Source organism: Centruroides vittatus, unplaced genomic scaffold, assembly GCF_030686945.1.
Source record: "Centruroides vittatus isolate TY-2023 unplaced genomic scaffold, ASM3068694v2 contig_1351, whole genome shotgun sequence".
Classification (NCBI taxonomy): Eukaryota; Metazoa; Arthropoda; class Arachnida; order Scorpiones; family Buthidae; genus Centruroides; species Centruroides vittatus.
In genome coordinates, this window is record NW_027120860.1 from 5,075 (window position 1) to 22,300 (window position 17,226).

The 17,226-nt window shown below is 35.0% G+C and overlaps 1 protein-coding gene across 1 annotated transcript; it reads right to left on the reverse strand.

Moving 5' to 3' along the window:
- Positions 1–309: 309 nt before the first annotated feature.
- On the reverse strand, positions 310–5,138 carry LOC136990888 (uncharacterized). The gene is made up of 4 exons (XM_067289341.1): positions 4,897–5,138; positions 789–857; positions 621–710; positions 310–458 (listed from the first exon to the last, which is right to left on the reverse strand). The coding sequence occupies exons 1-4, from the start codon at positions 5,020–5,022 to the stop codon at positions 357–359; spliced, it is 387 nt and encodes a 128-aa protein (XP_067145442.1). The 5' UTR covers positions 5,023–5,138; the 3' UTR covers positions 310–356.
- Between the last annotated feature and the right edge of the window lie 12,088 nt (positions 5,139–17,226).

Genomic DNA, 17,226 nt, shown 5'->3' on the forward strand with positions numbered 1-17,226 from the left:
GCTCCCAATTCCTGCCCCCCTAACCTTAGGTCTCCACCCTCTTTAACCTACCAAAAGTTACGAAAATTAAAACCCCTCTAACTCCTCACCTAATTAACCTATCGAAACAATTAAGGTGTCCTACAAACCAGCAAACAAAGTCCTTTCTAACGGTGTACCGCACTTGAACCGATATCCAAAATATCCGCTGAAATTACGATCCAAAACAGGAGCTCAGATTGCCACAGCCTCCCACATCGAACATCTCCATCGCTTTTTCTGAAAGGTCTACAGTCGACTTTTTTTTAACGTAATACTTCACTTTTCTGTAATAACTCTGCTTATATCCAAATATTGTCCAACGTCGCAATACAACTTTATTGTATTAAATCTTTCATCTTAATTTTACAAGGAGGTGGCTTTTTGGCTACTAAAAGTTCCACGAAGACAGACAGTGCTGAATATATGGCACTCATAAGCTGTAACATAATATTTAGAAGCTATTTTAAATATGCAAATTATGGCCTTCTAAATTTAATACAATTTTTATGAATAAAAGTTTGTTTGTGTGCATTACTTGCAGTTATAATTGATATTTCTACTGGTTCAATAAAGAATAAGAATGTATTAAATGTACTTACTCGAATGAAGAAGTTCTTTTTAATGTAGAAGAATCCTCCGATGTTTATTCCGAATGGAGTTTTCCCATATCTTTTCATGAAATTCAGCATCTTACAAAGTAATAAAATGCCTATGTAATATGATAAATTCACAGATGAATTTAAAAAGTTTGAATTTGTTTGTCTTACCTTCATTTTAGTTTCTAACGGTAGATCGGCTAAACACAATTTATCGATTTCGATGAACTTTCCGTACAGCTTGAAAAATTGAAATTATTATCATACATTATTATTCTTGTATAAATTCTTATGTATTCTATAATCATATAATATATGCAAATATACATGCAAATCATAAGAGATTTTTCGATAAATTAGAATATTTACTGATTGAGATATAATACCAATTATTTCTTTAAAAAATTATGTTTACGTGTGTTCGTAGTGAATACAAAGAAGTTTAAATAGTTTAAGACTTTACTAGATAAGAACAGTAAAATATAAAAATCATTTTAATCGGTTTTCCTCTGCTGTAATGTAGAGGTTATATCGTCATGATTAACCCTGGGCTCATTGCCCGTTGGTGTCTGGCGCCTTTTCCACTATTTTCTTCCATTTCTCTTTATCCATTGCCGATTTTCTCAATTCCTGTATATTTGCTCCAGACCACTTCTTCGTGTCATCAATCCAATCTCTCTATGGTCTGCCTCTTTTGTTGGATCATCCATAAGGTCATAGACTAAAGTCTTAATTTTTCTGTTTTCATTCATTTTTGTGATGTGTCCAAACAGTTGAAGTTTTTGTCGTATAATTTTTTATAAGATTTTTTTCCATATATATCATATTATAAAGGTCTTCGTTTGTGACTTTCTGCATCCATCCTATTTGCAAGATTTTTCTGTAACAGTGTCTTTCAAATGCTAATATTTTTCTTTCCATGTCTTTTGTTATTACCCATGTCTCACAGGCATACAGCACGGAGGAGAAGATGAGGGTGTTCAATACTTTTAATTTTATCTGCAAACTAATTGCTTTACTTTTCCAGATTTCGTCCATTGCTTTCAAATTTGTTTTTGCCTTGGCTATTCTAGCCTGTATTTCATTTTTGCAATCCAGATTATAGGTTAGTTTGCTTCCTAAATATGTAAAGTTCTCTACATTTTCAATTTCTTTCTCATCTATTGGGATATTTCTTGTCATGTTATCATCACCAAATATCATTGTCTTAGTTTTTTCGCTATTGATAGTCAGTCCATATATTTTTCCTTCTTTGTTAAACAGATGTAATGTTTCCTCTAATTGTTTTTCACTTTTTTCAATGATAACTATGTCATTTGTAAATCTCAGGTTATTGAATTTTACACCGTGAACTGATGTCCCTCTGCACTCTTGCGTCATCTTATCCACGACTCTTTCTAAGAGACTTACGGAGATAGTTGGAGATATAGGATCTCCCTGTCTGGTGCGTCTTTTTGGTTTGAACCAGTTTCCTAACTCCTCAGGCAATCTCACAGCTGATTCTGCATTATCATTAATATAACTTAGCAGGTTTATTAGTTTATAACCCAATCCATAAGGTTTTAGCACTGCCAAGGTAGCTTTTTGGTCTACGCTGTCAAATGCCTTCTGAAAGTCCACAGAGCACGAATAGATGTTTTTCTGCTTTCTTCTTGCCTTTTCAACTAATAGCCGTAATGTTAGTATCTGCTGCGTTGTACTTCTGTTTTTCTTGAAACCTGTCTGTTCATCTGCTAAGTGTTCTTCCATCACACTGCTTAGTCTCTTTTTTAATTAAGATCATCATCAAAATTTTTCCTATGTTGCTTGTTAAAGCAATCGTTCTATAATTTTTGCATTCTAACATGCTACCTTTCTTATGTATTGTCACCAATATCGATTTTGTCCATTCTTTAGGTATCTTTCCTTGTGTCCATACCTCATTGCACACTTGGTGTATCTTGTCAATTAAGCTTTCGCCTCTATGCCTAATCATTTCTCTTGTGATTTTGTCATGCCCTGGAGTCTTATTGTCTTTTAACTTTTTCACTGCTCTTTCAACTTCTTTCCTCTAAATATAATTTCCGTTTTCAACAATTGGTGGCGATATCTTCCTTAATTCAGTTACAAGATTCCCTAATACATCTGTATGTAACGTTTCTCGTAAAGTTCAGGGCAATAGCTTGTTCACATCTGTAGGACTTCCACCCTGTCTACTAAAACCTCTCCCTTCTCGTCTTTGATTGTCATTTGCTTTGGTTTCCATTTCTGTTTGACATTTCTGATCATCTTATATACTTCTCTAGTCTTACATTCTCCAAAATATTTTTCAATGTTTCGACACTGATCCTCTAGCCATTTCGCTTTATCCATCCTAACTACTTTTTTCACTTCCTGCACTTTACCTGATACTGTTTTTCCAACTCTTCACAAATGTCTATTTTAAGCCTAAGAGCTCATTTCTCTTGGACAAGCTTTAAGGTTTCTTGTGTGATCCATTTCTTATTGATTTTACATTCCATTCACCTCCAATGATGATCACATCTCTTCGCGGTGTTTTCTCTGTTATCGTACTTAGTTCTTTATAGAAAAGTTCAATCTCCTTTTCACTGCTTCTGAAGTAGTGCATATACCTGGATTACTGATATATTAAATGGCTTTGCTTCATACCTTGCCACCATCAATCTTGCACTAACTGGATTGTATCCTAACATTGTTGCTCGTGCTCTTTTACTAAGCAGAGATTCAACACCAGCTTCATGCCTTGAATCGTTTCCCGACCAGATGACTTCGCCACCATTCCGTTCTCCCGATGCTGTCCAGCGCATCTCTGCAAAGCCTAATATGTCGCATTGATATTTCTCCATTTCCTTCCGAAGCAGCTCTAGTTTTCCAGGTGAGCGTAACGTTCTGACATTCCAGGTTCCTACTGTAAGCACTCGTGTTGCTGGGTGAAGCTCTCTTTTCTTTCTATAAGTAACCAATTTTTCGACCCAACCCCGATTGCTCGGTAGGTGTCGCGGACCTTGTTTATCCGGGCGACGTCCGAGCCAGCATCTTTTATCTTTTGCTTGCATTGACATCAGATTTCATTCGTGTTATTGTTTTATAGTTAGTGCATCGACACTCATCTAACCAACTCTCCACCTTTTTGCAGGCTTGGGACTGGCATGTTTTCTCTAGAGATTGCACGTCGGAGTATAGAGGTTATAGCCTAAATATAATAATTTAGCTCATTTTTATTTATAATAATACACGGACATTGACAATGACTCATCATAAGATCTTCATTACAAATTGTTTAAAAATATGAATTGTAATCAAAAGTCAAAAGTAAATTCAAATCAAATTATAGATTAAAAATGAACAGTTAAATTAAATTTGACTGCTATTAATTCATAAATAATAAAATTAATGTAATTAGCAATGAAACACATTTCAGAGCTTGTGATAACATTACTTAAGGCACCATTGTTACAACATTGAAAACAGCATAAAACAGACTCGTCCTCTGCATTTTGCAGGTTGAAATTTTTTTTGAATGAAATTATTGTGAGGAAACGATTATTCATGAAATATTCTTATCAACCTTTGAATTTCGGTGCAAATTCGAAGATTTCGTACGAATACCAGTTATTTTTCCAAGAATATAATCGGCTTTCCTAAAAGACTGTCTAAAAAGTTTAATATCAAGTAAATGACTCACGAAGATGAGTAAAGTGAAGGACAAAAGTATTTAACAAGTTGCATAATATTATCTGAAACTAAATGGCTTTAGATAAAAATTTGATCGATACTGACAGTAAGATTTGTATATCTCAATTTTCAGTAGCAACTACTTATTACACGTACAGGCGCTTATTGAACAAACTTATATATTTAACATATAAAACATATAGTTAACATCATTAACATTTATCTGAAATGTTAACATTAGTTAACATTTCAGATATGAGGACTCTCATTAAGTAATTACAATGCGAAAAGTTTTATTTCATCAAACGTTTATGATTTTAACAAAACTGTAACATAAAATAAATGATTTACTTGATTACCATATTATAAATCCACGGAATTATAAGAACGCACATTTTTCTTTCGAAAAATTGCCTCCAAAATTCAGGTGCGTCTTATAGTCCATAGCGTCTTATAGTCCATAAAATACGGTATTTATAAATAGGTTATAAATACCATCGAAAGTGAATTTCTATGAGAACTTAAATTTTTATTTACGACATAGGTTTTAAAGTTTCTAACGCTAATTATTTAATAATACACGATAATTTTAAGTTTATCTTACCAGAGAAGAGAATCGTGACAGTTGAAAACTTATAAACGTAATTACAAGAACGAAACTTATCAAAATAATAGTAAATGCAAAACGCATTAAATTATCAAGATCAAATAAAAACACTGCGCAGAACATGAAACTGGTTTGATAGACACCGAAACAATATACGCCTGGAGTGTATGCTTCACAAACTAGATTTATTTCTTGTATATAAGTCCATAAATCCCAATGGGTTTGAATCAAGGTTTCGATTTTAGTCTTGAGAAAAGTTTCTTCTTTTGTCAGTTTATCGACTACATCAGATAAATAGTTGAATCTCTTTGAGAACATAATGATCATTGTACCTATAACAAGTATAGAGGAATCTAATTGCCCAATTCCATATATTAGCATTAATGTGACATTCAAATTACAGAATGCCAGCTCAAACTCTGATTCAGTTATTTGTTTTAATGTAGGATAAAGAAACAAGTCAATAACAGTAATAGCTGTAATCATTGAAATAAAGGTGGATGTATGAACAACTATGAAATACACTTGAATATTATGAAACATTTTTTTCTCTCCTTCATATCCACAGTTATTTCTAGGAAAATACAATTTTCTTCGTTTAAAGAAACTAAACTGAAGGGCTAGAAAAACATATGCTGTAATTAGAATAAATTTTATGAATATTTGACTCTTAGAAAACATTCGGATCCATCCGACACACATCAAATTGTTTGTGATCTCTTGAGCAGAAAGTACAATGTTAGTCCACATAAATACCTCTATAGCAGTTTGGTATAAGAGATACAACTTCGACAGATATTTCCAATTACCAGCAGATTGATTGCAATTGCAATACATAATCTTAATTCCAAATATCTCTAAGGACGTGAGGATCGGTCGTAGAAAACACACAACGCACAAACTACGTTTCGTATAACCTGAATACATTTTTGTTATCGACTAACGTATTAGTTTTAGATCTGGTTTATTTTCAGTTCTGCAGATCTATTGCAACATAATTCTTTATATAAACGAAACGCAGTTATTCTTCAAATACAAATGTCTTTGAACAGGATATTACGCAAACAATTGATTTTCATGCTGTATTGCAGTCATGTGATCGGAACTGCGTTAGTGACCTTCGGTAGTTAATGTATTACGCCAATGCCTTAAAAGCTTCTCATTCGTTTTAAAATTTGAATATTTTGATCTAAGCATTATAATATTTTTTTATTTAATAGTTCTTTTGTTAAAAAAACAATTCAACAAGTAAAAATTCATAAAAGCTTCCATAAATTAAACAAAAATACTTTAATATTTCAAATTTTTGATTATTCCAAATTTTACATTCTCTTCATGAAACACTTATCTTATATAATAAAACTTTAATTAATGTGTCCGTCTTTATAATTAATTCTAATTGAATTCAGCACAACATCGATCGCTTTTAAATTTTGCATTCCACTAATGGTTCCATCTTTGTAAATGGTAGTTGATGGTAGCTTTATTCCACAACTGCATTTCCACAGAATCACGAATGACGAAAGTGCCTTATTTCCTGTCCAAGTTCCAGACAATATCCGCGTTCTAAATTATTCTGGCATTGAAATTCGAATAAAGATTTTTATTGGCCATTGAAGAGAACGTACTTAACCGGTGAGGCCATAAGTCTTATTAATTTAATTGTTTCTGTTTTAATTGGAGTACATTTTAATTGAGAAGAATACGCTATTAAAACGTTTTCAACTGTTGACAAATTTACATAAAAGAATATTAAAGAGGCAATTGAAAACATTTTTTGAGGAATACTTTCTGCATGGTGAGGAGAAATTGGTATTTTATTTGGATTAAATTCTTAACAGAATTTCGTTGTTCTTATTGAGGTCCTATCGTTTAGCACTCCGTCAAAATCCGTGATGTAAATAATGATGGGCTAAATCAAATTTTTTACGAATTTTCACTTCAATAGATAAAGAATGAGAAATTTTAGATTATAATATTCAAATAATGAAGTTGAAGTTGGATGCTTTTAAGATATTGATATTATAGATTTGCTATTTTGCTATTGAAGGCCACCGATGCAGTTTCTGTCACGTGACAGCAATAGAAAAGTGTAGTCGATCATTTACGTAATATCTGATCAAAAATATTTTCTCGTTTAAGAAAATCTTCAATTTGTTTTTAGGGCCTTGGATACTAACGATTAATTAGTAAATTGATCGCTAAAACGTTAATCGAAATAACGTTACTTTGTTGGATGAAATCTCGATTATTTTACATCTTTTAATGTTGCTAATGTTAAATATAGCAAATAATAATAATAATGAATTCGTAAACATTCAAAAATAGTTTAAAGCCTAATTTTTTTTAAATTTTTACTTTAAAATGTTTACGTTTTTATCAGTGGTGCTCAGACAGTCAAATCTTCTCGCGAACCTATTTGATACGTCACTTATAACTGATAAAATTTGGCTTCTTTTTAACGTTAAGGAACACACGAAATATTTGTCCTTCACCTACTTTTGTGCATTTTTGACCACAAATCAGATAGTTTGGACCTCGTTGCATTAAATATTTCATAAGTTACTTATTTTGTTTTGTTATTTTCAAAAGTAAGGTTGTTAATTTTTATTATGGCCCGTGGCACTTCTGTAGGGGATAAGAGGTACATTTTATCACACAATATCTTGGTGTGGCGGCGGCGGTTTTTTCGGGTAACGACGTATTTTCGGAGTGTAAATCAGTTAAAACAACTTTACAGGTTTGCCAAATAAGTTAATAGCGAGGTTGAGGCTGAAGTTTTAAACGTGTACGTCGGACGTTCGGCGCCGCTTTCCTGTAAGCCTAGAAGTTTGACATGGCGTTTGGAATGTCGAGCATGATTACACTGACTTTCCAAACACCATTGTCAAACTTCTAGGCTTACAGGAAAGCGGCGCTGAACGTCCGACGTACACGTTTTCGCATTTAAAACTTTGGCTTCAACCTCTCTATGGTTTTGGTGAATCAAAACAATAGAGAGGTATTCTTAATAACTAAATTTGTTTACGATTAATTAATCGATTACTTATTTTTAACGTTTATGTGAGGTTAGCCGATTGGGGTGGAAATGTCACGGCAATCGAGCGGTCAACACTGTCGTATAGAAGTGGAAAGACTGACTGAAGAAGGTTTTCCATCGTAAACCGTTTAATAAAATAAAAATTTCTTACAATATTTCTTTGAATAAAAGGGGTATCAGAGCACAAAACGTGCAGATTAACTCCAAATAAAGTTCGAATGCTCGAGTTTTCTTTTCCTACAGTTCGGCGAACAATCGTAGACCCCGGGGCATATGGCACAACTTCAGGCGATTTTTCTCCGACGAACCTGGATGGCACTAGGCAGAGGTGGTTGTTTTCACGATGTGAAAATTTCCTTCCTAATTCAACACGTCCATGATGGGAGGCCTACAAACCAGGAACGTCACGTCCTTTGCGCGGTTTTATAACTTTTTCCCCTAAAGCTGCCTTTTCATTGGTTTCGACTCGTCACCTGGTGACGATTTGAAAACGATCAGAGGCGCGAGAGAGGTAAGTTTCACGACTAAATACGACTCCTCTCCAGCTGCCTTTTCTTAGACTTTAGTCTTTTCTCTTGTTAAAATATTTTACAAAAACAACTTTCATTGTTTAATCGAGTTCTTTAATTTCTTTTCTTCGAGTTGTAAAAGATTTTTAAGATCTTGTTAATACCTTTATTCGGACCTCCAAGTCGACCCCCGTTCGGTTCCTCACATTTATCTGTTTCCCCGACATTTCGAGACAATCGGTAGAGTACAGAGTTGCCTTTTGGCTTATAAATGGTAAGATTCCGAAATTAAAATAGAAACGGCCAGGTATAATGCCCGTTCTTGTGGCAAACAAACGAATTACAGATCTTGTGTCGTGAATAATACCGAATCATGACCCAACAGATATAACAAATTCAACAGTTGATACATCGCACGTAAACAGAAGGACAGAAAACTCAAAACAATCACCAGGCGCGTATGACACAAAGCTAGTTACCGGATGTAAGTCCTTTCAAAATACCGCTTCATGAGGTCCTTTTGCAAGAGGTAGTTATCTTTATTTTCAAGAGACTCAGACAGCAGCGCCAATCTACATTCTTTGCTTGCAACTTAAGTTTTACAAGTTGACTTATGTCATGAAGCATCAGGCAGCCATACTCGTAGATTGTAGTGCCAAACACCATTTTCTTCTTCACAATAACTGTACAGCGTTAAACTTCACTTATGAAATCGACAGAGATACGTGTTGAACTGCTCGTGCCTTGTAAGAAACTGACTTAGCTAATAGTTTGTACTAAACTACCAATTATGGAGACCACCAACTGTCGGTGGTTCAAAAGAAGCTCCTGGAATAGATTCGAGTGAATAGATTCTCACTCATGCTGCCAAATCTCGATAATCTCCTTAGGGGCTGTCCATAAATTACGTAAGGGCGGTTTCGGCCATTCTAGTCTCTTCTGTGTAAGAAACCGTAATATTTTCTTTGATTCCTTTCCCTATCTTACGTAATATTTAGACATGATTTTATAGAAAGATTTTAACAAAAAAATATTTTCTTATAAAACCCTTAAAATCTTGGGTCCAAAATATATAATTATTAATTAGTTAATTAATATGTACTATTATTTATAAAAGAGTTTATGTGAACAAATTTAAAAATATAAAAATTTAATGAATTCGAATAAACAATTTATTTAAAAATCTTATTTTTGAATCACTAACAATATTATTATTATTATTAATCAATGTCATAATATTCATTTTTATATTAATTTTTATTTTCACAAAAGGACGCAAAAACTTTGAGAGATCGACTAACTAGTGAACGTGTATACAGAAACGTCATACAAAATAAAACAAGAGAAAATAGAGAGAAACCACATTCTGTTGCCATATTGACTACATCTTGGCCAAGGCCAAGAAAATAAACTACATGCTCTTAAAATGTGCTAGGTGCACCGGGGGACTAAATCATAAAGCTTGTAAAACTCTACATAATGGGGCGATACAACCAATGCTACTTTACGCGGCCTCTAGTTGAGGTCATGTAACAAGTAAATTACTCTCTCTTCAGAGACAGTTTGCCATTAGAATTTCAAAGTGCTTCAGAACTGTTTCTACTAATGCCTCTCTGATACTAGCAGAGCTCCTTCCTTTACCACTATGTATTGAAAAAAGTTCTAAACTATAGACAAACATCAAAGCTCAACAACGGTTTTTACTTCTATCTACGGCTGTTCATATGCTACCACATTATTCTACTGTCTCTGATCACGTCTCTGATCAAACCCTGTAAACAAGGTTATTTGGTGTCAGCTGCTTCCTTCATGGGTAACCATGCAGACATTAATTAATGTCTACACAGATGGGTCCAAAAGCCCCATTCATGTTGACTCAAGTATCTGTATCTTCCTCCAAACTGACATATTTTGCTCAAAATATGTTAGATGGAGGTATGTGGGGGATATCTGTACATTCTATCAAGCTGAGGAAGGTGCTGTCTACCAAGCTGTTCAGTGGGCCACTTTACTACCAAACAAAACTCTAAACATTTACAGTGATTCTGTCTGTCCTAAAAGCTCTATTAAATCCCAATTGCAATAGCAATAATATGGTGCTGGATATATGTGATTTTAAAAATCATATAAATAAGATAATTTTATATTTGTTCCTGGCCATACTGGCATACTAGGAAATGAAAAATCCTACTTTTAGGCTAAGTCGGCTGCAAAGGACACTGACTGGACTACACACTCACATCCCTCTCTCACGTAGCAGCCTTAAAAATTATATTCATGACAACGCTATGCAAAAGTGGAATCAACAATGGTTGAACAGAAACTGGTAGAATAACAAGACTTTATTTTCCTAGTGTTGGAACGACTAAGCGACCTTCCATCGTGGGAACGACTAAGGGATCGTCCGCCGGGGTAACTTTGGGTCATCGGGTTACACCGGGTTCCAAGCGGAATCTGTCCGACTCTCCATCGGAGGGGGTGGTAGTCGGGGGTGAATGGTCCCGGCTGCACCTTCTCCGAATCAGAAAAACACATTTAGAGTGAAACTTACGGTCCCGTCGTCCAGGTAAGGGCTTGACCCCGACTCGGACGGGGAGCGGCCCGGGTGGGGAAGTTCGGGAATCTTCGGCGACCCCGCGGCCCGAATCGCGTCCCTGGCAACAGACGAGGACCAATGAGATAGAAGCTAGACCCTCGTTCGGACCAACCAGAGCCCCGGAATTTCGGAGGAAAATTTAGGATAAAAGCCCGGAGTCCCCAGGACCCGGGGAGGAAGAAGTTGGAATATCGAGTGCACGATCGGACGATCGGAGATTTCGCTACGAACACTTTGGATTAAATTCAAGCGTAGACTATCTCAAAAGGAAGAGAAGACCCAGAGATTCCGAGGACAATCCCGGAACGAGCCACCACCTGGACCTTACTGAGACGACCTCCCGCTTCTGGATCTCCTGACCACCACCGGAGGGGACCGAAGACGTTAGCAACAGATCATCCCTGCGGACCAGTTTGCGGTAGGAAACGAACTTTCCTCCACAGAAATCGCATCAACGGATCGACGTTGACCTCATCCACCAGGACGACTGTCGGCTGTGATTGTAAGCATGTTTAGTTAAAATAAACGCGGAAAATTAATAAGAAATACGGTCTTTGTGTGAGTCTCTCTCTGCGTCCATCTAACCACTACCCCCATACGGTAAAGGCCCTTTCGTGACATCCTGACCTAAAGCGAGAGGAGCGAGTCGGGTCAACTTAGCCCTTTCAACAAGGGCGCAAATTTTTACACCACTTAGAGATTTAACGTATACTACTGCTCAACTACTTACTGAGCATGATAATTTTAGAAGCTACCTGGCGATGTATAATCTAGCAGAAACTCTTGCTTTTGCTCTACAGAAAACCTAGACACTGTCTACCATATGATCTATCATTGTCCAATTTACGATCAAGATAAGATTTCTAATGTCAGAATAAGTCTTACGTTTGGTTTCAGGTGGTCATACCCACTCGATAAGCTTGTTCAGAAGCCACTGTTTGATGCTTTTTACAATTATGTTTATAAATAGTTTTTTTCTTCCATACTTTTTGATTTCTAATCTTACATTTTAGTTTTTACTAAAAGCCGAATACTAATTTTACGTTTACTTTGTATCATGTATTTTGGTTTATGTATTCTTTTTAACGAAGGAAGGAATAGAAAGGAATCCTTCGTTAAAAAGGAGCCACGTTTGAGATTTTTTCAGTCTTGACTGAGGGAACTGTCTCGAGTACAACGTCGGCGAGTCGCTTGGCACGACTAAAAAGCATATATTTGAAATACCGTAGTTACATCAAGTTGAAAATTTCGTATGGGATAAGAAGGAAGAGTTGAGTCGTCCAATCCAGAGCAGGGTCAGTAGCTGGCATTCGGGTTCACTTCAGTGTAATATAAATTTATTTTTACGTAACTTTAGCATTTATTTTTAAAGAAAATAATTATAAAACAGTAAACTCCAAATATGTTTTGTACAATGTTTTTGTCTTGATAAGAAATAGAAAAGCTTAATATCTATTTTCGTTAGATATATCCTCTATCTAACGAAAATAGATATAGAATATAGAACAATTTTAAGAGAATCAACGCTAGTAATAACCAATAAAATTCCTATAGACATACTCATAAAAAGTAAAATGGAATTAAACAACATAATAAAAACAGATTAACCATGAATACAAAACATTATGAAATACTCTCTCCAGCCGAATTCTGTGCCTTTCCTCACCCGTCATACACACATGCATAAGCAGTAGTCAAATACACTCCTAACAAATGCTCCATCATATGTACTGAGGGTTCCAAATCAAAAAATGGTGTAGGAGTTGCTTTCTGTCACATCAAGGACAATAAAATACTCCAATGTTCGACATTTAAATTATAAAATCACTGCACGATAACACAGGCAGAAATACTAGCCATCAATCATGCACTAAGATACAATCTAAAATATAAATATAATGGATTCACTCATATGTACAGACTGAAACGTATCAATTAAAATTTTAAGCACACGTAAAATTAGCAGTAAACTATACTAAAACACTTACCTACTCTTCAAAGCGTATTACACTAAACACACAACACGAATCTCTTGAATAAACAGCCACTCAGGTTGTAGTGGCAATGAGCTTGCCGACTTGCCACAACCGCTTATCTAAATGACACAATTAGTGCCTGTGACATTCGTTCGTATCTCCAACATTGGTCAATCAGGGCGTGGCAAACTCGTTGGCAAGAAGATAATGAATGACAGATTACACACAAGTTGTTCTCGAAATTAGAAAGTAGACAATTGAAAAATCATGCACGATTTTCGGCTAACACAAATACTCACGGCACATGGAATATTTAATAATTTCCTAACTAGATTCAAAACTATAAAATCAACCGAACTGTAACTGTGAAGATAATGTACCTGACACTGTAGAACACATAACTGTGCCCTTTTTGGCCCTTGGTGGAGGCAGGTCATTACACACTTCACAAAAAATTTGATTACCTGGCCCGTGGCACTAAGTGAACTCACACAGAACGAAGACGATCTTCAAATGTTGCATCATAGAAAGCTTCAACAAAAGTAGACAAGTAACCTTTCTCCTATCCTTACTGGAATTTTGTATACTTTACTGCACTCTGTCCTGTTGATCTGCACCTGCCCACTACTGCTTTTGTTTAATTATAGTTTATACTACTTATATTTAAAAAAATTGTACTGTCTTGTGTTTCTTGTCTTTACATGTACTATTTACGTTTGGGTATTGGTGTTAGTAACTATATATTACTTAAATCTTCGTTTAAAATTTATCCTTCTTGTATATAGGTTTAGATTTAGCTCTATTTTTATTATGACTAGCATAATAAGCTATATGCATTTGGAATGCTTAGAGGCTTAAAGATACTTTAATAATTTCCACTTCAAAGTATAACTTGCTCTTTCATAAAACTTTTTTACTTCTCTATCTCTTCTCGATATATTTCAAGCTCTTGCCCACAGACTACCGAATGGGTAGCTTCCCAAAGCATTGGTAAGTCATATTTGACAATCAAAATTACCTTTGATATATTTCTACTGTCTCTTTTCAGTGATATCTTTTTCCAGTCCGCTGCAAAAGAGTAACCTAAATGTTAGGTCAGATTAACTAGCATTCTAAGGCTCACCAGTGGCCAAGCGGTTCCGTTTCCTGGGCACTCGGTTGTGGGTTCGCGCTTGCTGTAAGGTAACAAACTAACAATCTAAACTTTCCTATCATATTTACCTATAACTCTTTAAATGGAATGCACTAGTCATTCTATAAAACCACCAACCAGAAACTCAGAAAACATAATCCAGCATAATTCTTTTTACCACACATACAACACAAATATAAACAGAACCACTAAAATTATAAACCGAAGTGATACAGATTAAACTATATTAGCCCACTCGGGGACAAGTTTACACTCTTCTATATATACTCTTGTAACTCTTAGTGCTCTTCGAGCGGAAAGAGTGCGCCTTATTAACTGCCAACTTTTACAAAAAAAAGACCTGGTTCCTAGACCTTTCGCACAAATAGGACGGTGGATATGAAACGAACGACAAAATTCAAATACAATAAGATAATAGCTAAAGATATCACGGGTTAAACACAGTGAAAGTTGGCCAGCCTGTTATTTTGGCAAGATGTAAAATATTCTTTAACTTAATATATAAAAATGACAATAGTAATGAGTATAGACAATATACAATCATTTTCACCGAGGGAAGCTGGTACTTCAGCTAATATACATCATAAGATATTTCTTGAGTAAGAAACAGAATGCAAAATATTGGTGCAAACTTTATTAAACATTTGATAAAAATACAGCAATACAACTGTTTTAAAACATCGTCTACACAAAAAAAGAATTTAACTTTAGTAATTTGAACGAGATAAAATTCGTTTACGTAAAAATTCTAATAATCCAAATAAATAAGTGTACAAAACGTATAAATTTACAAAAAAACAATTATAAAATTCACATTAAAAATTTTAAAGAAACGCCGAAATGTAAAATAAAAAAAAGTTTGTTTTTATCCAAAATGAAGAGCTTACGAAGACGGCAAGATCATACGTAAATCGGTTGTCCTAGAAAGAAAAATGAAATAAAAATATAAAATATCCTAAATTTATAAATATCAATTCATACGAGGAAAGAAGAAAAATTAAATTCACTCATGAAGTGACAAATTCTTTTGTCAAGCTAATTTTTGATAAGTATATACGATTAATATTTAATTTTTGAATTTAAAGTAATGAAATAAAAGGAATTCAAGACTAAATTATTAAAATTGTGTGGCGTTTGTAAAAGCATTAATATGATAAATAGAACCAAAATCTAGTTTTTAGAATTTTTGAATATCTTACCCGTAAAGATATCTGAAATGCAATCATACAAAAGTGAATTGGTATCATAGCAATAACACAAAACATTCGAACTTTCAATAAATTCCATAACAATTTTGAGGCTTTCGTTAATTTGGTTTATATCGTCCTTTACTGAATCACGCATATCTTCTGAAACACCACTTATTTCTATATTATTCCTCAATTTTTTCATATACACATCATGATCCGCTGCTTCTAGAAAAGTGTATTATTTTATCAATTACGAATGCAATGTGGAAATTAACGTTATGTAAAAATTACTTACCTCCTCGCAACAAAATGGCGGCCTTCAACTGCATAATGGAAAGTCCACGCTTTTGTAGTTGTACGATATTGATCCTAGGCAGTAAACAAATCTTTACAGTTCTTAAAAATTGAGCCAGACTTTCATCTTCAAATTTAAGTTGAAATAATGGAAAATTAAATTCTTTATTTCTTCTATTGTAATAACGAGGAAAATCGATTAATGCCACTTTACACAAGTTTTCACTAGCTAGAATTTCCTTTAAAAAGAAAATACCATCAATAAACACTTTGTATGTAATAATAAATATTTCACAGGAGAAACTTTACTATTTGTTTGAATTGCAAGCCCCGTAAGAAGGGATTGGATAAAATTTCCTCCATATTCTTCACCATTATAGCGTTTAGCATCCACTTATACTTTTCTAATGCATCTCCTATAGATGAACTTACACCAAACATCTGAAAAAAAAGAATAAATAAAGAACACTAGACGTTTTACTAGTTTTCGTTTTAAAAACAAGAAAATCTCATATTAAAAATCAAATTTTGCACAAATAGTAAAAAAATATGCAAGACATACCTCTAAAGATTGAGAGAGAAGCTGTCTGGATTTGAATCTTGAGGGTTGTTCCGGACTGCACGTACCTTTTTGAACAGCACCCCTTTCTGCACTTACTTCAATTTCTTCTACTTCTAGACGTTCCGTAGCAAGCTGCTTTTCAAATATTGCAAGTTTTTGGTTACTTGTTGAAGGACTTAGAGGTATTCGTCTGTAGTCTCTTTCGCTTAGATAAGAATGAGGAGAGCCCTTTCCAAACATTTCAGAACCCTTTATTTTTCTGAAATATTTTTCATATGCAGTGGCACTTCCAGCTTCAGCACCCTGGATTGTTTCCAGAGAAATTACTACATATTCACCTAGAGTGTCAGGAGTAAGAGGAGCTTTATTTTTTCTATATTTACGAGGTTTGGTGTAATTCTTTACAGTCACTTTTGCACTTGAATCAAGCTTTGAGAGTGTCTCCCGTGCTATCTCAACAGTTGTCGGGTATATGGCTAGTTTTCGTGCTATCTCGGCAGTTGCCGGGGATTTGGCAACTTCTGGTGCTATCTTGGCAGTTACTGGAGATATGGCTACTTCTCGTGCTATCTCGTCAGTCGCTGGGGATTTGGCTACTCCCTGTGCTATCTTGGCTGACGCCTGGGATATGGCTACTTCCCTGTGCTATCATGGCAGTTGCTTGAGATTTGGCTACTCTCGTGCTATCTCGTCAGTCGCTGGGGATATGGCTACTCCCTGTGCTATCTCGGCAGTTGTCGGAGATATGGCTACTCCCTGTGCTATCTTGGCTGACGCCTGGGATATGGCTACTCCCCGTGCTATCATGGCTATCATCAGAGTGGCAGCAACTCCCCGTCCTAACATGGCTATCATCGGAGTGGCAGCAACTCCCTGTGCTTGGTTAGCTGGCCTTAGGGTGGCAGCAGTAGCAGCAACTTCCTCTCGCTCATTACTTTTAGTACAACTACTATCACCAGTTATCTTGGATTTATCTTTAGGTGGACTGATGGTAAATTCTGATTTGT